Below are 23,031 nucleotides of genomic sequence, written 5' to 3'. Positions count from 1 at the left end.
TTTAGAGTGCTCTCAATTGACCATGTAATTCTAAAGGTTCACAGTAGTTCAGAGCAAGATGGTGCATAATTCAAAATGCTCAGGAATCACTGATTTGGGTAATTCACTGCAGAGGGTGGGATAAGCAGAAGGAACCCTTATTTGCAGCACAGGAATCTCTAGTGAAAAAGCAACTTTTGTAGTGCTTTCAGGCTGATGTCTGACACATCACAACATTCCTCTGAGCAGGACACACAACCTTTGGAAAGGCAAAGAATTACAGTGGAGGCATAATATTAATGATTCAGAAAGTCTTGTGTCACAACCCTGAGCACTGCAGTATCTAATTACTAGGCATAGCGGTTTGTGCACAGGCTGTGCCAAATAATGACAAGAGAATTAGACACCTAAAAATGGAGTTTGCCCTCCGGGGAAGGTCAGTGTAAGCCAATTGGTTGGAAAAAAAGGCAAAGTAGTGCTGTGAGACTGAATTCCTAGTCCCTCACAGAATCCAGATCCATGCTACAAGGAGGGCTGCGCTCTGTAGAGAAATATACTGAGCCATGCTCTTGAGAGAATTGTTTTTCAAAACCTGAAGAAGGGAGAGGATAGGATAAGGCTTTCCTTCCAAAAGCTGGGGGAGAAGTGCAGGTGCTCCTTCTGAGTTCCACCCGTGGTGTCCAGTGCAGTCCAACCATCCGTTGGATAGCTGGGATCAAAATGTTTTCATACATGAGGAATTTGACCCTTCATGAAAGCTCCAGCCTCCAAAGACATTACTCACTCCTGACAGGTAGTGTTTTCTTCATGCTGAAATTCAAAAATGAAAATTAATTGGAAAAAAATTACAAGACTTCTTCTAGCTATGGTTTGATTATTCAATTAAACCAGGCTTAGACTGTTGAATGTTTCTAAGCATTTTATGAAATACAGGCTGCACAGGAAGAGATTGAGAAAATCCCTTTCTAGCATTCCCTATTGCATGATTTCTTGGCAGCACATGTGGGGAATATGTATTTGCATCACTCTGGGAAAAGAAGTCTCATGCGACCTTCCAAAATCCTTCTGTTTACCATTGGCTTCTGACAAATTTTCTACAAAGCTTCAGACTTTCTAATGAATACTGAAACTTTACAGAGTTTGCATTTTAAAATGTAATGAAGTTATATTTAGGGGTCCAGAAGCTTCATTTTTGAGCAATCCATGAGAAAATTCAATGTTTATCAGCAATCTCTAAAAAAGTAAATTTTGAAAACAAAGTTTTTAAATGTTGTGTACAAGAGAGAGGGAAACAGTTCTTTAAAATGGAAAAAAAAAAAAGAAAAAACCCACATGGAAAATTTATTTATTTGCTACTTGTGAAAAGAATAGTAGTGGTCAGCATTACGAAGCTTTATGCCTGAATGACTGAGAGGATTGGTAGTGAAATACAGAACCTCTCAGTCATGGGACATGAATTCAAATAGGAATGGGGTTAGTAGTGACAGAAAGTCATTACTGTGTCATTGCAGCGTGCTAATGTTCAGAGATTCATTGGTGGCTTGGGTCCAATTACTAGCACACAAGAGGTCACATTACAAAATGCACTAGCAAAACTGGCAGAGGCAGACTCATTTCTGCTCTTTGTAACATGCTGCTACATTGCCATATCCAAAGAGATCCATTCAAATTTGTGTCAAGACTCAACAGCCAGTGTGGTTAAGCAGTCAAGCTCCACACTGCACAATTTGATGAAGAGAAGACATCTGAAACAATTGATTCAATAATTCAATTTGTAATTGTAATAGTTGGAAATTTCCCTATTGAACTTGCATAAACCACACAGCACCAAGCTTTTACAGCCTGAAGAGGCTGGGAGGGTGAGGGTTAAGCTGTCCCTGGGCAGAGCAGCTCATACAGGCTCTTGGTTTCTTTGCAAGAAGGGGATATAACTATGCTCAGCTGAAGCTGATTACTCTGCCAGGCTATAGCATCACCTCCTTCTTTCAAGGTTTGGAGTGATTTAGCACTGATGGAAAGCTGAATTGTGCAGAGCCTTGAGTGAACTCAGAAGAGGCTTTTGTTTTGCTAGACTAGAAGTGCATGAGTTGTTTTGATTCTCCTTGACTTTTCTGAGCAAGTTCAGAAATCTCTGAAAAATTAAAAAGAGCAAAAATATGATTAGACCAAGAATTAGTAAATGGTCCATTGCAGCTGATATGTTTTTTCAACTATATTCTAAATAGAAGGGCATGAAAAATTTCATTAAAAGGAAGGAGCTGAATTTCTGATGCAAAATAAGAGCAGATATTCTCAGAGAAATTACTCTCTTGACTACTAGCTAGAAAGGGACACTAAGACACTGGACTGTGATAAATCTTTTAATGCACAAAAGATTTGCAATAATTACTACTAATAATTTGCAATATTACTACTTTAAAGGGAAATTTCTTAGTCTTACCTAAGTGTGTATATGTAGTATAAAATTTATAATATATAATATATAATCATATATCATTTATCATATGTGTATGTGTGTATAAAAATATATTAGTACTTTTTACACTTGGTTGAACAGATTTCAAGTAGGCATTAGAGAAAAAATAAGTGAAGTATTCAATATTTGGCAGAGATCCCTAGAGACTCAGGCCAGTAGCTGTGTAACACTGACAAAAGCTATTTCATGTTTTTCAGCTCTGCCTGAAGGAATATAAAAATAATACAGATCCACTGGTGGTTGTGTTGGCAAGCAAAAAATTAGCTTGGCCTAATTGGCCAGTGCTGAATGTGACACAAAAGCTTATTTTCAAGGGACGTGAAAATATGTGAAGCAAAACAAATAATAAATAGAAAGTTGAGAGGATGGTTATTTTTAAAGAGAAGGCAAAAATTCTATTTATTATTTCAAAACAATTTTTAAAAAAATATTTCTTCTATCAGTATTTGGCATTAACATGCCAAACTTCTGTTGTCTAATGGGACTAAATATATGGAAGAAGAACCAGGGTGTTTTTAAGTGGGAAGGTGTGCCAATGAGCAAAAGCAAACCTGCGTTGCAGTCTGGGAACTTTACAGAATCACAGAATCACCAAGGTTGGAAGAGACTTTTAAGACCATCTAGTCTAACCATCACCCTGGCACCACTGTAACCACCCCTAAACCCTATCCCCAAATGCCACACCAGACGCTTCTTGAACATTTCCAGAGATAGTCCCTCTACCACCTCCCTGGGCAACTAATTCCAATGCCTAACCACTCTTTTCAGCAACTTTTTTTTAAATATCTTATGTGAACCCCTCCTGGTGCAATGTGAAGCCATTCCCTCTCATCCTTCCCCTTGAGGCGCAGCAGAAGGGGCCAATCCCCATCTGGCTACATCTTCCTTTCAGGCAGTTGTAGAGAGCAATGCAGTCCCCCCGAGCCCCCTCTCTCTAGCCCAGCTCCCTCAGCCCCTCCTCACAGGACTTGTGCTCCAGCCCCTTCCCCAGCTTCTTTGTTCCACCTCTGACTTGCTCCAGCTCCTCAGTGTTGTTCCTGAACTGAGGGTCTCTGCACTGGACACAGGACTTGAGGTGTGGTCTCCCCGTACCAGAGGACAGACAGACAATCCTTTCCCTCCTGGCCACACTATTTCTGATCCAAGCCAGGATGCCACTGGCTTTCTCCCAAGCCTGGGCACGAGCTGGCTCTTGTTCAGCCAGGTATAACCACCCACTGCAGGTCCTTTCCTGCTGGGCACCCCCAGCCCTCTGCCCCCAGCCTGTAGCTCTGCGTGGGGCTGTTGTGAGCGAAGCTCAGGACCGTGCACGTGGCCTTGCTGAGCCACCCTCCTTGCACACACCCTCCTTTCATCAAATCCCCAGTGCCCTGAAGCCCATTTTGATTGCTCCAGGGCTGATTTCTTCAATCTCATCACTGCGGACCTGACAACTAATAGAAGGTAATAGTCAGAACAGATCAGGCAGTTTCCTAGGAATATCCCTTACCTGGGCCCCAGGGAGGCAGCAAACTTCCCTGTGGGATGGGGAAAAAAGCAAAAGGAATTGCAGATTTGCTGGGAACTCATCCCTGCCTAGATCCCTGCCCATTAGAGTGCTGAGCAGCATGAGGGCCAGCAGTGGCTAAAACCTCCTGTCAGTCAGAGTTTTACCTGAACGTGGGAGCAGCTGGATCTGATTCCCAAGTGCAATCAGCTCACAGATCTCAGCGCTGTGCCCAGTAGCTGTCACAAAAAGAGTCATGGCTGTCCTTGCACACTTTCACAGTGCTTTTTAGTGTTAATGTGATTTGTACTTGGAGCAGTTTTACCTGATGGCTAATATATACTCCAGAGAAATTTAGGATTGCATTGGCAGATCAATGCTTTGTTTTGAATTTGCTGCTATTTAGCACAAGTATTGAAACAAAAAAGAAAAATGTAGGAGAAGTGAATAACATAAAATTTTCAGTGGGATGAGCACTTGGCCCAGAATATACCTAATCACACAACTAATAGGAAAACTCTCTCTGCTGGAACAAGGTGGCACATCAAAACATACCCCTGCGCTTCAGAAAGTGCGTTTAAATCTGCACTAAAATTTGGGATTCACATCTCAATCCTAATTTTTGTCATGATGCTGAAAAACTTTACCAAACAGCGTGATCCTAGAAGGACTGAGAATTGTGTTGGGTTGTCATCTTCCATGTGCTCATGAGGTGTCTGAGGGAACAGAGGGTGCCCATGAACCAAGGCCAGGTGAGGGAGATTAGATCATTATCCGTTGCCTTGGAGCTGATTCCCAGGAGGAATGTGTGCAGCTCCAGCCCGTCCTGCTGGGGATGCAGCTGGGCTCTCTCCACAGCAACCCTCGGTGTGTCAGTGCATCCCACCCTGCTCCTGCTCACCACCAGTACTGCAGGCTCTTTATTCAGTCACTGCTGAGCACCATGGCCAGAGCCTGGCTTGAAGGATTGCCCATCTTTTGCCTCTAACCTGTGAAGTGAAGAATGGCTGGAGATGGTGCTACTTCTGAAGGCGAGGCTTTTTATAGCCAGATGTTCATGCTGCTTCCAGTTAATGTTTCAGACAGGAACTGCTGAAAATTCTTTCTACTCTAGTTTATTTGTATCAATTTATTTAAAACGATGAGCCTTTGGGATTGGCATGCATTCTTACTGGTTCATATTTGTTCATTTGTCCATGAGCTATAAAACACTGTCTTTTAACATTATATTGCTTTTTAATCCAGTTCTCCCAAGAAGGGATTTTCTGAAAGAACAAATAGAGAAGAAAAAAACACTCAAAGAAACCCAAAAGTAAAAATTCATATCCATAGAACAAATGAAGATACATTCCTTTTAACCTAAATGTTGGTACAATTCTGGGGGTGAATTTTCTTTGTCTGGTTAGCACAGATGCTGGCTGAGCTATGCCATTGCAATGATTATTTTGTACAAATTATGTGATGACAGTCATCAAAACGCCCATGCTGTGCCAGAAGCCCAACAGCTCCTTTTCCTCTCTCAGTGGTAGATATCTGGGAAGCAAGGCAAATTTTATCAGCTCCCACCAATAAAGATTTGGACAGAGAAATAACGAGGGTGGGAAATCACGCATTAACATTCTGAATAATAATGGCTCACTGTCCAAGCTGGGACCAGAAATATAAGCTATCCTGAACTGGTCTGTGCCTTTTTTAGAAAACTGTGTGCAGTTCTGCCCTTTTTTTCCTGCAAACAGTGTTAAAAAATAGAGGAGATCCAAAAAAGGTCAAAAAGTATGATCAAATACAGGGAGCAGATTCTGTATGAGCACAGTAGGACTTGCCAGCCTAGGAAAGACATAAGGTAAGTAGGTATGAAAACACAAGAGGCAGGAGGAGGGTGGCTGGAGAATATTTTTGACCAGGTGTATTTTTGAAAACAAGAACCTGGCTGGGGGCATCGCACAGAACAAGGAACTGCAGCCAGAAGAGTCAAAAGGACACTCACCAGGGAACTGCCAGTGTTATGAATGCCAGAAATGTGCACAGATTTAAAGGGCCAACATAAAGCCCATGGAAGTGCAACCTTCTAAAAATCACTAACTACAAGAAAAAAAAATATATAGTTGGTACTTCAGTTATTTGTAAGTGGTTGAAGGATGGAAGATCATTCAATGATATTATCATTTATATTTACCCAATTCTTTTTCCCTATGTGTTTGTTTGCTTCAGGTTTAATTTTGGAGAATGAATATTAGTCTAGGTGAAGTTTCATTCTTAACTATTATTGGCATTTTTTTTGTTCATTTATAAGCTATGAAGGAGCTGCTCACTTCATCCTATATATGTGTTTGTGTGTGGGTTCATGTTCTGACAAAAGAACTGTTAGAAAATTAAGTCCTAACTAAGTAATACAAGTCATTGATTTTTAGGAGCAAATACCCTGGAACATTTTCTCTATGTGAAGTAAGCCAGAATTAGAGGAGCAAAGATCAAATTGTCTTTTTCCCCCCTCTTAGTTACTTTTGACTTCACATATAATAGAATGAAAAAAAATTTATGTCTGCATCAGGCCTCAGAAAATACATATATGAGTGACACTGGAAAAGTATGTTCTTCCTGTAATCCTTTGTACCATCATATGAAATAACATCTAGCCAAGCATTTGTTCTCCACTCATCACCATGGTATCTTAAAGACCTAGAATTCTAAAGCAATACAACAAAGTAATAAATTAATTCAATATTAATCAGACATCATATTCTTAGGAGTAAAGATAATTTTAAGAAATTCAGTCATTTTTACTTATGTCTGACTCATTCTTTCAAACATGGCTCATTTCACATTCGCATACAGTAGTGTTTTAAAAACAGAATTAGCTCCCACATTGTAACTGTACAGGCTGAATCCTTAAGGCAACACAGTGGAAATGCTTATTTAGAAATTCCACTTAAAATTATTACCAGTAGCAATTTATATTATCTGTTGTTGGATGTACTGTTGAAATAAATGGCTAATTAGTGTCAACTCACCAGCGTTTAGTTACCAAGCAGCTTGAAGACTCTAGGGAACAGCTTTATAACAATCTACAGCATTCTCTTTAGACAAGGACCCCATTTAGCAATTGTAAAATGTAATTTGACATGTCTGTAGCGTTGCTTTATGCATAGAACTTCTTTCTGTACTCTTAGAAGGGTTAGCTTCTATATTTTTACTGATGGTCTTTTTTTAAGTGATCTCAAAGTCAAAGTGTCTAACTGATATTTGCTCCCTTGTAAGGTACATGCTTAGTCCCAGAGCTAGTCTACTGGTTCTGAAGGGGGCTGGTGGAGATTGGTTTATTCACATGCCCATGAGAGCACAAAGGCAGGGCTGAACAAGTCACTCATCCTTTGCTGAGTGCGTGGCAGTCTAGCTGGTTAATTTTATTGCTGACATACACTCCTCCGTCCACCAAACTAAGCAAAAAATCCCAGTGAATAACGTGGTAGATCTCCCAGGAGAGCACCTCCATCACAAAAACCACTGCTGGAAGACTCAGTTCTGAGTTTCTCAGTAATGGTACACGATGCCTACATCACTTCAAACCAATATGGGGTTTGGAAACACGAGGTTCCTCTGCAGAGACCTTCTGCAGTGACTGTCACAGTGTCAGTGTCTCCTCCAGGCAGGGCCACACAGGCTGAGAGCACCTGCCCTTGCCACAGAATCCTGGTTCTGTGTGAAGGGTGGTGCAAAGCTCCCTTTGCCTGCAGACTCTGAAGAAGGCAGATTTTCACCTGTGCTTGTGGGTGACGGCCAGTGTATGGTGAGAACCAGCATGATTGAGGAAACACTTGAAAGGCAGCTAGCAAGTTTTACATCAAGAACAGTTTTCAGTGCTATGTTGCTTTTCTTATCCTTATGAAGCGTTGGATCCACTCATAAACATTCTCTTTTTCCGAAAAACAAACATGCTTATTTTTGCTTCTGAAGTCTGGGCGGAAAAAACAAACAGAAATGCCGTCTCAGTAGTAAGTGACTGTAACATTGCTGTTGGGAGCCAACAGAGCTGTACCTCAGATAGCTTAAAGCTCCCCCATGCAGGATGGATCAGTCCTCATATTTCTGTGATGATTTGCTCAGGAACAGGTAGGATATTAAGTTTTCCTATTCAGCGAGAGAGAGGTGACAGCAAAATATATCTTTTACCTCTCTGAATTTAATATTTTGTGGTAAAGGAAAACAGAAGGACTTTGGTTATCTGAAACTTGGTCTGGATTTCAAGAAGCTGTGAGTGTTTCCTTGGGCAAGTCTTTTAACTTTTCCATGCAAAAACTCCTTTGTTTTGACCTCTGAGTACTAAAGTCCACCTGTGCAAATCCGTTTAAGTGAAAACCCTGGTGCGCATAAAAACTAAACAAAACATAAAACCACAAACCCCCTCCCCCTCAAATCCCCTGACTTTTATTAGAAATTCTGTATTTCAGGAACTGCTAACCCAGCCAGGTGCAGGGCACTATTTTAATTCTCTTGCACTGCAGGCTGGAAAACCCAGGGAGCACTTTGACTTCTGAGAAGCAGATGTGTTTTTCATCATTCATGAATGATCATACTGGGCAGCACTTGAAGGAACATTTGTGGACCCAGAGGGGACCATGTCCATCATGACTAGGCAGAAGAGAGAGCTATTGCAGCAGAGGGCCCTGCACAGCAGTAAAAGCATCCTGGAAGGGTTTTTGCAATCCCACGCAGAATCTTCCTAGGAAGTAATCTGTGTGATGATGTTCTGCACTTCACACAACCAGCAACATTCTGTATTATTAGAAATTGCTTTTCCAAAATCATTAGGCTATTTTCAGACCTTGCCAAAACCAGGACAGTAAGTCAGATTCACCGTGATTATTGCGTGGTAGTGTCAGAGAGGACGGGAATTGCTTTTCCTGCCTGCTCTCCTGTACTGGGATGTAAGCGTGTGCCCAAGTGGGTGGCTGGCAGCCTAAACTCATGGGCCAATGAGCAGCTGTATAATCATCTCTGAGAGTCTCACCACAGCAGCCTCTGGGGCTTTTCCTGGAGGAGAGGAAAGAGCCATTAGCTGAGAGAGGAGACAAGAGAGCAGATGCATCCTCATCCCAGCCCAGTGGGTAAAGCAGGGACCAGCACAGCAGGCAGCAGCTGCAGGGAGGGAGGATGGCCCTTGCCTGGAAAGGCAGGGCACTCTTCTCTTAATCAACTCCCATGCACAAATCTAGAGCTCTGCCTAGATGACCCACCAAATCTACTGGGAAATGTGATTTGTCCCCCACACATGAGAAAATATGAGCTGTTCTGGCTTTTACAAAGATTGTTTCGTTTCCTTGGATCTTGTACTTTTTCCATTGTTCTTTGGTCATAAAGTCCCTTTCTTTTAAAATAAGTACTACCAAATTAATTTTAATGTCTTTGCATCTATTTTACAACTCTATTATTTCCTGACATGTTTTACATGTTTGAAAACAAAAAATGTTACTAGCCTTCCTTTTCAGCAAATAATATGGGAGCAGACAACAGATCTCAATCAATGTAATAATTCTTTAAAGAATGTAAATTAATTCGAAAGAGGTGGAAGAGGGCATATGTATGTGAAACACGCATTTTAAATTGTGTCTGCATTTGCATTTGGTTTTAATGGCGTTTACGCCCTCTAGTGTCAGAAAACCCTGTCGTAGTGAGGGTTTTTAAACCTTTACTGTGCCCGTCAGTTTCAGCCTTGAGTATTTAGGCTTTGCAAAAACGCAAATGCTGGATTTATTCTTCCTATATATATTCTCCAATTTTACAGATTTGTTACAGAGGTCGTTTGGGGGTGTTTTGACCCATAGTGAGCTATTTCAAATATTAATTTCTGATGTAACACACAAAAATATGCTAAATCACAATTTCTGTCATTATTTATTTTGACATCTACAGTATACATATTTTTTATTTGGAAAAATTTACTCTTGTGTTCAAAAAGGCAAACAGGAGTTAAATAAGCAGCATTTTCCCCTCTCATTTGTTAAGATTATTAAAGAAAATACGTTCTCTCTCACATCAAGGAAAAAATGTCAAAAAGTTATAATTCATTTCAGTTATAATTTGGACCTTTGACTTATGAAATATTTCATCTTACAGCCATCAAAAACTGGGTTTCATTAGATTCAGGAAAAAGATGAAGAGGTAATGAAGCCACAAATAGTTTGTGTTGTCTGAGATTTCTTGAATTATGAATATACAACACCAGATATGTTCCACTCATCAGTTAGAAAAGCAGTAGTGTGCTGGCAGGTGTCTCTCCATGGGTAAGATCTGGCATGGCAATGCTGACATTACTGGCTGGGCAGTAGTAACCACAAATACATTTGTGTTTCCCAAGCTCCTGCAAGAGCTCCATCTTCTGTGCATGACCCAAGCTGCATTTCACTCCCCCCAGTCTGTCATGCACAGTACTACATCACACCCCTGTTACTCACATGGACACTCTGAAAGATACAGTATTTGCACAATGAAGGAATCCCCTGGCCTGCTGTCTGTCTTGCAATAAGGAGTCAAATATGCAAAAGTGTTCCATCACTTGATGAGTGCAAACAACCGAGACAAACATACATGCCTCTAAATCCATCTAAATCCATCCATCCATCCATCCATCCATCCATCCATCCATCCATCCATCCATCCATCCATCCATCCATCCATCCACCCATCCATTCCTGTGCAGTGTCACTTAGTGAAGAGGATCTCTAAAACAAATTCTGAATTCTGCAGGCTCTCTTTGTGGCATCATCACCTATTCATCTTATTCCTGAATCTGGTGAAACTCATGGACTGCAAGCAATTGCCCGTCTGGCCTGTCTGGACTGCATCCAGTGAAACCTAAGCAATAGTTTGATCATGTTGTTTCTGACTTGTGATTTGATAAAACTTGATTGGCACACCTGGTTTGTCATAGCCTTTTTCCTTTTTTTTTTTTTGTCAGCTGAAGTAGAATGAACCTGATTGATATCAGGGATCAGTATGAAGCCTCTTTTTCTTCATTCATCCAGAACATAAAATATTGGGATGACACTTCTGACATTACAAAATTAGATTGTCAGTACAAATCACAAACGCCCAAAGACTGGCTTGAGCTTTGGCTACAATAATAGACATATGCAGAACAGATGATATACAAAGCTATGAAAAGACTGCAACTAGGGGAAAAAAGCAAATAAATGAGAATATGTCTGCAGTTCCAGCCTGAAGAAAAGTGAGGCAAGCAGAGTAGCACTAGATAAAACCTTAAAATAGTTCCCTTTTGAAAAGGGAGTCTGTGAAATTTGCTTAATAAAATTCTACATTTGTTGTGTCTCCATGGCTGAAGAAATCAGATTTTCTGCAGAATTTAGAATTTGTTTTAGAGATCAAGTATAAATTTTCCACTTTGAAATGCTAGCACCTCAAAGCTTCCCTGCCATCTGAAAATGGAGTTACACTCTTTTTCGTTAAGAATTTCTAAAGAACAAAACCATTGCAGTTGGGGCTATAGAAAGAATTTTCCCTTCATTTTATGTCATCCATTTCCATTGGTGGTGTTCAGTGATATATGAGGTATAACTAAAGGTAATGTTTAATTCAAGAGGAGGAACTTCATTAGCAATTCTGATCATGACTACCCTCGACTAAAATCTGTGTCACTGTCCCAGAGGAGAACAAGGCTAACCAGGGCAAATGTAGCAAAACCTCTGTTTTGTCACAAAAGCAACCAAATATGTTTCTCACCCTGTGAGAATTAGGAGGACTAATTTCTTTAAAGTAATTTTTTCTGACTATAATTTTATTTAAACAACTCCAGCACAGTGGTTAGTAACAGGAGAAACACTAATTATGTAAGAATTATTAATGATGCGAAAGGTATTACTGGCGCTAAATAACAGACAAGCAACATTACCTTTGGAAAATGTCACTGTATTACAACTGATGCAAACTAAAAAGAAAAGTAACTGGAAGCAAGCTATTTTAAAGTAAGCAGTATATGTATCTACATGACATTTTGTCCAGAAGGTAAGAAAAACATTGCAAAATACCTTCTTGTGTCAAACAATCCTAATGTTTTTATTTCACTCTGTAACAGTAAAATATTATGAAAAGGCATCTGCTTATGTCACTGGTTAGGTTCACACATAAATACTAAAATGCTGAAGTTAGATGAGCTTGTGGTTCCTGTCACAACTCCTAAAGCTTCAGTCTGCTCTTGATTCATATAATTATAGTGTCACATTATCAACAGGATGAACTATATCCCTGAGCAATTTCCAGCCAAATTAATTAGAGCCAGCAATGTCTTCTGTCCACAGCTGCCATCGGTGACAATGGAAGCTTATGGAGGCTGGGCAGTTTGGCATTTCAAGTGATAAGTGTCTAAATATAGGTTTAGAAATCTCATTTAAGAGATCTAATTTAAGAGATCTAGCACTGGGCATGTGTAAATTTTGCATTTCAAAATCTGGTCGTGTCAGGTTTCTGTTTACACAGTCTGATCCAATATATGAAAATACTTGTATCTGTAAGAATTAAGTTAAACTAATGAATAGTGTAAAGCAGAAATATTTACCAGTGATTTGATCCTAGATTTTCTCCACAAAGCTCACCACCCTGGCCCTATTCCCACTACTTTTCTATTGTTCTGCCTGGAAAAAAATGGGGTTAGGGAGTTTTTAGGGATCCCATTTGTCTGAGACCTTGAAAGGTCATTTATCCACTTCCTTGCCCAAAGAAAGAACAGCTGGTCATGCATACATTTGATAGTCATCTCAGGCTTTAGGAAGAGATAAACACCAAAAATGCCTATGTTGTCTGGTGCAAATGTTGATGTGAAGGAAAGCATGACATTCTTTTTAGTATTTTTCCAGTTTTTAGATATCTTTATTAAGACCAGTTATATTATTCATGTAAATGATAGAATCTATTAAATTACATATTTTTCAAGCAATCCTGTCACAAAATGAGAAACTAATAGCATTCAAATTCCAAGTAAGTGTGGGGGGAGGATATTGGCAGAAATATTAATTATATTATTCATGTGAATATTTTACACTTGGACATGCTTAGTAAAACAACCAAATCTTTATTTATCACAACATAATCTATGTCAATAGTCTATGACTTGCTCCTCTATATTTTATCTGCCTGTATGACAACTTATTTGAATAGCTATGTTCAACACTACTCATATCTTACAAAATGCAAACCATTCATCTTCACCTCCTTTTGAATGAGCTGAGCTCTCATTGCTAGAAGGTGTCCTCTAACTTCATACAGTTCCTCCATCATTCCATATCCTCACCCTTTTATCCATTCCTTGTGATTAGGTGCACAATTTAAACACTGATTTGAAGACTTCCCCCTCTTCTCTGTTATTTTTCCAGTTCCTGATACACAGACAGGTTTCGTTTTCCAGATAGTGTTTTCTAAACACTGTTCCCCCACAGTTTTATTTCTTAACTTTTCTCGTGTTAAGAGTTTATAAATTCTTTGTAATAGGGAATATGTTACCTCTCTTTTCACAAGCATAGTAGACTCAAGCTAAAATCAATGTTTAATAATAACTTGAAATCCAATAAAGTTAAAAACTGAATGGTACTTGAAAGTATTCATCTTTTTATTAAACTCTGTAGGATGTAATTACATACTTGTCCCCTATAGAATACAGCAAAATGTAAAGCGCTAAAATCTCTTACTAAGTTGTCACTGGAGTGCCTTTACATACATCAGTAACACTTTGTTATAAGTTGCTGGACAAAACAATATCCAATATCATCAAGAAAGGTGGTAGTTTTAGTAATTCTGAGCACTGCCAGCATTGCAGTTACAATTTGCTTGCTTGCTTGCTTGTGGCTTGAGTTTTCTTTTTTGCTTTTTGCTTTCTCCTAGACTGTAGAAGGGAGGTCTGGAACTCAGTTACTCCAGCTTCTCAGGTCAACAACGAGTTAGGTCAGCCATGCTTCTGTCTAGCCAAGTTCAAAAATTACAGTGATGGAAAGTCCATGATCTCCTGTGAAACCTGTTGCAAAAATGTGTCACCCTGCTAAATGAAAGTACTATATCAGCTTGAGACAATAGATTATTCACTTTAGTATCTAATTTACCAAGTGGTCTCTCTTAGATCTTGCCAATGAAATTGATGAGTTCTTTCAAGTAAACAGCATAAGGACTGAACTTCAACACTGATTTTTTTCTTAGCAAGGTCATTCTCTTTCCATTGCAATAGAGGCAGCCTGGGAAGAGTTCAGCAGGTAAAGTATGTGTTTTACCTGCCCCCAGTTTGACAGACAGGAGACCCAAAATTTGTTTCAAAATAAAATTATTTGTGCAGAACACTGGGCAGGCTGTATATGTAAGAATATGTGTAAAAGCATCATCTATATGCAGCAACTATTATTTGGAAGAGGATAAAAAGATATTGTGCAATTAATTCATTGTGAAATAAAATTATTCGAAGATATTTTGGTTTTACTAAGCCTTTTGTTTTCTTTAACCCAGGTATGGTGACATGGTGCCAAAGACAATAGCTGGCAAGATTTTTGGTTCGATATGCTCCCTGAGTGGGGTCTTGGTCATTGCTCTGCCAGTTCCTGTAATTGTCTCCAACTTCAGCCGTATATACCACCAGAATCAACGAGCAGACAAGCGCAGGGCACAAAAGGTGAGCTCCTAATTTTTCCCCCTTATGTTGAACAATAGATAAAATAGGATTTTCTATACGCTGTGTGTCATTATAGCGCATGTTTCTTGGCAAGAGGACCACTATATGTATGTGCTACATGCCTAACCATGTCCTAGGTGCAAGTACTGTCTTATTTTTAGTGAGGGAAAAAAACCCCAACTCAAACCAAAACCAGTTCATTTATCTTTTCTGTCAAAATGTAAAGACCTATTACTTTGGTAATTAATCACTCTTATTAGACCAGATCTTGGATTTTTAGACAGTAGCTGCAGTCTCACCCACTGAAGATTCTTCTGTGCTTTTTCAAGCAGACTTTGTTCCTACCACAGTCTTCTGAGGAAAAATAAAAAAAAACCAAAACAATCAAACAGCCCACCAAACAAACAAGGAAAACCCTCAAACCTCATAATGATGTCTAACATCTCTGCTAACAGATTGCTTCACTAATCCAGGTTTAGTTAAAGTCCCAGATTCAGTCTCTGGGGGAATCTGATTGTTGGGGAACTTGTCTCCTCAGCTCAATTTTGCTTAAAAGGCTTCAGATAAACAGCTCAGTCAGATAAAAAAAAGAAAGTAAAAGTCTGTTTTTCCAGCTTCCTTGATTTGCTGAGTCTCTCACTAAAATATCCACTAGATTTACAAGAAGACTGTTTTGCTTCCTGAGACATATGGACAAGGTCAGGGGTTGGGAAGACAAGCATTTATCAGGAGTGATGCAGCCAAGCCTGGACAGTCACTTACATCTCCCCATCTCTGCCAATGCACTTGTTCTAATCCACTTCTGTGAATTCTGAATGGCAGGCAGCTCAGAGAACCCCCCCTGTGGCCTGGAGCCCTGCTCTGGGAGCTGAGATGCCTTCCCTCCTCTCCTCTGTGCGTGGCAGTCGAAGGCTTCGGATGCCGCGCAGGTCGCACGATTGCCAAGGCTGAGATCTCGCCACTTGGGCTTTTTGTGGACCCTCTCTTCAGAGGTCCTGAGTCTCCAGTGATCTCAGGAGAGCAGGATCATTGCTGGGGGAAGTGTGCAGGCAGACCATGGCTGGGAACTGCACATACAGACCAGGGAACACAGGCAGGTGCAAGCTGCATCTGCTTCATATAGGCAACAGCACCACAGTCAGACACAAAACGTTTGTGTGTTTCTCTCTGGCCACCTTTTTGACTGATTTCTTCACTAAAACAACCAACAAACAACCCCACACCCAAAATCAGTGAAATAAATGTATGCAGCAATTCCATTCTCAAAACATCTTAAAATCAGGACAAGCAGAGGTACATGGCAAGAAACTCTTAGGCCCAGGTGGAAGATACAGCACCAATCAACGGCCACATCTTGGAAAAATACTGCCAGATGAGGAAAATGCTATAAAAAGAAACCAGGTGTATCACAAGAATGTCATACCTCTCTAGAAACCTGATCTAAAATAATAGGCTACTTCAGGGATCCAAGTCCTGTACTTTATCTGTCTCCTAATTCCCCCCACTCTTCTGCATGCTTTGTCCCACAGCCTGATTCCAGCTGTTTGCTCCCCTCTTTCACAGCTGACTTCATGTCACTTCTACACCAACTTGTTTTTGTTAAGAGCTTTTCTACTTCTTTTTGTGGATTGGCAGCAGAGAAACAACTGTACCTCAGCCAGTGCCCCTGAGCACCCTGGCAGTCGTGGGTCTGCTTGGTCCCAGCAATCACTGCAGAAACAACCATTTCAGATAGAAACTGTGCCCTACTGCATGCCACAAAACAGTTTTCTAGGCCTGCTTTACATTTGTGTCATGGTTTAACCCAGCCAGCATCCAGGCCCCATGCAGCTGCTCACTCACTCCCCCACCAGCAGGATCAGGGGAAGAACTGGAAGCGTGAAAACACAGCCCCACACCAGCCACTGTGAAGAAAATTAACTCTACCCCAGCCAAAACCAGCACAAATTGTCAATGACAAAGAAATGGACACTAGAAAATATCTCACAAAAGTTAAATTGCTAGACTGGCTGCTATTCCCCATAATCTCTTCCTGAACAGAACCTGCTTGAGTTAATAGCTGACTTTTTCTCCTTGCAAAACAGTGAGCTCATTGTATGTTTCAAACGGGAACACAAAGTGATGAATGGCAATCCTGCCAAGCGTTTTTTCCTCTACTCCCCAGAACAATGCCAACAGCAGGGATGAGAGATCTCCTCTGACTATGTCTATGCCCTCTTGCTTTGGAGAAAATGGCTTTGAGGTCTGATTAACTTAGCACTGGATGTGTGTTTCATTGCTATCTCCTGTTGCAAAGCCAATCTCTTTCAATCTAAAATGACTGAGATGTTGAACTGAATATTGCTCTGATGGACTAAAAAAGAAAAATCAACAAAAAGCACTTCATGGGAACTGTATAGTCCATATTTAGCCATGAAATATAGCCTTGCATTTCACAGGGGGCTTCTACTACATTGTAAAAGAATATTCAGGCAAAAAGGTCACATTATTGAAGTTTGAAATTCCTTCTTCATTCGATACAGTAGAGGCTTTACACCATTTTCTAAAATAAAAGTTTCCCTAGGCACTGAACTTTTTTCTGTTCTCTGAGGCTGAAGAACATAAGCTCAAAAGAAGGGGCTGTTTCATGGAGAGTAGCACAAACCCCTGCAGGCAATGGTACCTCCTGCTGGCTACAACAGCTTCCATCGGACTGAGACAGTTGTACCTTTGAATTGAGCAACTTTATCCATACCTCACACAGAAGTTTAATCAAGATAGACTTCAGAAACAGCAAAACACTTGGGCTGGAAGGAAACTTAAGAGGAAGTTCTTTGCTGAAGGGTTGAAATCTAGTTCCAGAAGAACTAACAAATTACAGCAGAAAAATATTGTCACTTACATTAGGATTGTTAAGAGTCACGCAACCATCATTTTATGCACTTACTGAGTTCTGCACAGTTTTTCAAGATTAGACAATTCCACTTGTTTCTTTTTGGCAAAAAGACTGCACATTAATGCTTGGGAGAAGATGGAAGAGAGAAATTTATTTATATACCATTGCATTTTGAATGGATTTTAAAGGAAGCTCTCACTTCCAATCATAAAAATACGTTGTTATAATTGCCATGAAATCCCACTCTGTAATACAGAGAATGTTGGCAGGATAAGCCAGCTTTCTGCTGCAGTACAGGAAACCCCTTGCAATCAATCTAAACAAAAACAGACGGGGGTGGGGGGAAAGAAAGGAAAAATCATCTATGCTTACCAAAACATTGCTTTCTATCAGGTAGTAAGGTCCAAGGATCTGGTGTATCCTGACAAGAAACAGATGAATAAATAATCCAAACTAGACATTGAAATTCAGGGCATAACTAATTATGCCCTGGAGTCTTACAGGGCCTTCTTCTCTAGCAGTTTTATCAGTACTGAGACAGTTTTGAAAAATGCTATTTGTGGAGATTTTCTCAGCTAGAGACAACTTCAAGAGGTTGTTATTTTGGTTGCCCATTAACTTTGGGCAGAGTTAATGACAGTTGTCTTGTATAAAGGAAGGGAAGGGAAGGGAAGGGAAGGGAAGGGAAGGGAAGGGAAGGGAAGGGAAGGGAAGGGAAGGGAAGGGAAGGGAAGGGAAGGGAAGGGAAGGGAAGGGAAGGGAAGGGAAGGGAAGGGAAGGGAAGGGAAGGGAAGGGAAGGGAAGGGAAGGGAAGGGAAGGGAAGGGAAGGGAAGGGAAGGGAAGGGAAGGGAAGGGAAGGGAAGGGAAGGGAAGGGAAGGGAAGGGAAGGGAAGGGAAGGGAAGGGAAGGGAAGGGAAGGGAAGGGAAGGGAAGGGAAGGGAAGGGAAGGGAAGGGAAGGGAAGGGAAGGGAAATGAACAAGAAAGGTTTAGGCAGGGTTGGATATAATTTTCTATTCTGTATGTGACAGGTAGCAAGGGCTAAGGTTTGGCAGGACACTCACAGTGTCATGTTCACTGGGATGACTACCAGCCCAGGGAAGAGACAGGAGGAGGTACAGCTTCCCTCATGGAATGGGTGTCTGGCCACTCCATGGCAGCTTGGACCAAAGGTCCAGTCCCAGCAGCAGCAATTATGGTGATAAAGTCCTTGATATCCTGAATGAAGTATCCCTTGCTATGTCCTTTTCCATACATGCCTTTGGGAGGCAAGAGCCTTGTGTCCTCTTGGCCAACAAGTGCCTGAGTGCAGGTACATCTGCCCAGTGCTGTTCATTACCTGAGGAATAAAAGAGCCTTAATATTAGTTGCCCAAGCACTTTCTGCCTAGAGTGATTTTGCATGATGCCTCAACAGAACAGCCAAAGAACCATCATCAGCTCCAAAACTTTACTTTAGACATAAAATTCAACCTGAGTCTTTCATGCAAGTATGGTTTTCTACCTTCACAAAGCAAAATATACCCTGAAGATTGGCTTGGCTTTCTTACTTATTAATTGTACATGATGCATTTATCTGTCAAGTTATGAATAATCAGTCACTAGCTAATTATAAATAGCTCTAGGATAAACTGCAGCAACAACTGCTTAACAGCATCTGGAAGTCTAGAACTGTGTTTGCAGTAGCAAACCCTGCTAGCCATTTTGACTTCTTTATATGAGACAAGCTATTAATATCAGGAGTATTGCAGAAATATAACTAACAGTAACTTATCCAGGATAAAAAAAGTGCATGTTGAACTCGTGTTTATTGAACAATAATTTAAATAGATTGTGAAAGCAAGGCACATTCAAGAAATGTATGAACCTTATTTAATTCCATGTCCATTAATGTGCAAAGTAAACAGCAATTTCTTCTCTGTTACATATTGATGTCATGCAAATTATTGTCAGCTAATATGAAATCAATCATTTGCAATTACTGAAAATTAGACAATCAGAGTACAAAATGTAGGTGTGATTTTCCATTTGAAAACAAACACACAAGGAGGATTTATGAAACACCAAACAAAAAAAATTATAAACAAAAATGTAACTGATTTTTTGGACAATATTCACCCTTGTTCCAGGAGCCAGTGTTGTGGTTGAGCACTGGCAGGCAGATAAAGCCCACCCTGCAGCTCACTCTCCCTCTCCTCCCCAGAAGGATGGGGTGAAAATCAGAAAGGTAAAAGTGACACTTGGAGGAGCAGAAAAGGCCTTGGCTCTGTGCAGGCACTGTGCAGCAGTAACTTCAACATCCCTGAATTGTGAACGCTGTTTTCAGCACAAATCCAAAACACAGCCCCACACCAGCTCCTGTGAAGAAAACCAGCTCTGTCCTGACCAAAGGCTGTGCACACAGAATGACTGGGAAGGAATTTTAATATTTTAAATGTACAAAATTATTAAACAATAATAACTAAAAGGTAAGTAATTAATAACATTTGGGTTTTCGTAGTAATGCAATTATCTAATCTGGAGAGCAGCAAGAGCCAACAGGAGTTAAGTACTACATTACCTGGGCTTGCACAGCAAGTTGAAGAGAATTTTGCCAGAAATTATTCCCAGTACCACCATAAGTCCTGTCCTAAAACCTTCCTGATGAAATCATTCTCTTAAAATAGCTGGACAGCTGAGGGCATCTGAGTGTCAAAAGCTGGATGTTGTAAATACAGTGCTACATTTAGCTCTGCTTAAAACCTTGTGAAAATGAATGTTTATATTTCTAAAACTGACAGAGCTAACCGTTGTTGAATAACAGTGAATTCCCTTTGTGAGGTTGCTATGAATGCAGCCCTAGACAAGGGTCCAACTCTATGTTGTAAATTTGAAGCTAGGAAAAAGAAAGGCATGCATTTAAAGGAGAAGTTCAGTGCAAACACAAGTGGCAAAAATTAGAGCTTCTCATCAGCTTCTTAGGAAAAATGGAGATGAGATTATTTGGGTTGAATTTTATTAAAATATGCAAAAGAACTATATTTCATCTATATTTTTTTAGTCCTAGACCATGTAAAAATTACTAAAAACAAAGTTTCATACTCAGGAAACCTTCACAGCAAAGACATCATCTACTTCAGGAGAACTTAATACTCTTTTTTTTTCCTCCTAGATATTTTGTGAAAGAGGAGGATTAGGAAGGGCTTTGAAGTGGTTGAAAGAGGCAGTTGTCACTCCCATTCTGTTATACATGACAGAAAATGCAGACTAAAGGACAATGCAGCACTTCTGTAACCACAATTTTCCTGATGTCATCACATCATTTCGATGCCTTTCATGGGAGTTCTATCCCCAGCACACAGCCCTTAAAACCCTGCGCATGACATGAGTTTTTAATGATGCCTTGATAGGAAATGGGAGAAGTCATAGACTGCTCATGCTCCAGGCTCATATATAAATCAGGCAGAAGCACTGAAAATGAATCTTATCACTTTAGCAGATTTGTAAACACCTTCAGTTTCTGCAGTATTTTCTCTAAGCTGAAGTATAAACATGGAGGCCACAGTATCTGCTTCCTCTTTTCCTCTCAGATTTACTGTCTTCTCTTTGGTAAATGATATAAATTCAGACCATCTGAATGAGTCTCAGCTGGAAAGATGTACGCGATTACTTTCTCGCTCACAAAAGCTTTCTAAGATGCAATAAATTCATACTTGCAAAGCAATTTTAAATCTTCACATAGAAAGTACAGCCTTCGTATTACATGTGTCATGGCACTGATATATTAAGATAGTCTGATGGACTGTTATGTTTTTCATATTTCTTTATTAGACGATGCTGTACCATAATTATTACTTCAATCACTAAAGAGAAAATGAATATGCATGCTAAAAGGAAAAGCAGAACTAATGTATGTTAAATGTCTGTTCATTAAATCTAATGAATCTCCCTGTATAAAGAGCAGACTGAAAAGTACCACAGCCAAAATATTTGTGACTGAAATCACTAATTTATGGGACTCCTCTAAAGGCATTTCCAAAGCATCTGGAGCTCCTGAGACTAAACTTTTGTATATTTATGAACATAACCACATGCACTTGTCCCAGCCCATGACTGTTCTGTGGCACAGGTAAAACTCCTTCCCCCTTCAACCCAGCCTGTTGGGGCTGCATCACAGGAGCTCCATTTAGAAAAGAACACATTTTCTGAGGACTGAGCCCCTGACTGTGCTGGTAGCCCTGGATGTTCCACCTAGGAGCCCAAGTGGGCCAGGAGGGTGGGAGCTGTAACAGGTTCCCACTCTGGTTGCTCCTGGGGACTCCAGGCCAGGTTATTGGGGGTGTTTTCCCCTTACCACTAAAATACGATGCATTAACTGCATTGCTGGAAAAGCCATGGTCACCAAGAAAGTCACTAAACAAATGTGTTATTTTAAAATGGGCAATATATCACTAAGTCCACCAGCAGCACCTCATGTGAGCTTTTTGGCTCAAGGATGCCCACATGTAGAGCACTACTTTATTTTCTTTCAGAATAATTAAATGATAACAAATGCATGACATAGCATAAGCCAGATTTCAGCCATGTTAGCTGTTAGCTGTCATGAATTTCTTGGCTTGCTTTCGAGAAGATCTGTGAGTTTGAGGCTGTGAGTGTGAAGAAATGTAGTGTTGAGCCATTCCTCTAAGTCAGTGAATTATTAATCATAATGCCAGAAAGATCTGGTGGCTGCAGTGACTGGGCTGTGTCCCTCTCTAAGCACATACTGACATTTAATGTCACAGAAATTTGGGGAAGGGGGGAAAATACTCTCTCTGTTTTTCAAAAATGTCCACAAATTAAATATCAGATATAAAAATCCCTACTACTATATCAAAGTTGGATTTTCAAGTGCTTTACTGTATCTCCTTCTGTGCTTCATCAGCCATTCAATTCCAGATGCTGCTAGGCATCTGGCTTTCAGAATCAGAAATCTAACCATGAAGATAAGCCCAGATTCCATTTTATACATGTAACGAGCCACAAAAATTACAGAACCAGGATGCCACCCTAGTAATCCCATAAAAGCTTCTGTTTTCCACATTAAGGGTTGAGAGAATCCATTCTTCATGCTTTCCCTTAATTCTGTGTTCTATCTGTTGTACAAAACTCAGTGGGTGCAAAATTTCTGTCACTCATGAGCCTCCTTCTACTCTGGATGAAAGTCACCTTCACAAGTAATGCAGCTCACCTGAGAAATCACAAATTTCTCTCAGTAATTGATGACTGCAGTCTCTGAAAAATCAGGTTGTGAACAGTCTATGACCAAATATAATAAGTATTAAGTCTGGTTATACTGACAGACATGGAGAGGTGGGTGGAGGCTGGTGAGGAGAGGTGTCTTTCAGGGTTTTGTCTTGGGACTGGTGCCCTTCAATGTGCTCATCAATGACACCAGCAGCGAGATCAGGCAAGCCTCAGCAAATTTTCAGATGACACAATGCTAAGCAATGCAGTTGACTCAACAGAAGGAAGAGCTGCCATCCAGAGGGACCTGGACAAACTTGAGAAGTAGACCCGTGAGAACTTCATGAAAAAT

General features: G+C 40.3%; 1 protein-coding gene across 1 annotated transcript in view; it reads left to right on the top strand.

Annotated features, from left to right (window-relative positions):
* The window catches only part of KCND2 (potassium voltage-gated channel subfamily D member 2), a gene marked incomplete at both ends in the record, with an annotated part of 260,384 nt that overhangs the window by 229,095 nt on the left and 8,258 nt on the right, over positions 1 to 23,031 (top strand). The window contains one exon of the mRNA XM_084206329.1: positions 14,439 to 14,601. Within this exon, the coding sequence (XP_084062455.1) occupies positions 14,439 to 14,601 (163 nt within the window). The remainder of the gene's footprint in view (positions 1 to 14,438; positions 14,602 to 23,031) is intronic.

The sequence above is a fragment of the Fringilla coelebs genome (assembly GCF_963513975.1).
Source record: "Fringilla coelebs genome assembly, chromosome: 5".
NCBI lineage: Eukaryota > Metazoa > Chordata > Aves > Passeriformes > Fringillidae > Fringilla > Fringilla coelebs.
Note: the sequence above shows the minus strand (reverse complement) of the source record. Positions and strands in the feature narration are given on the sequence as shown.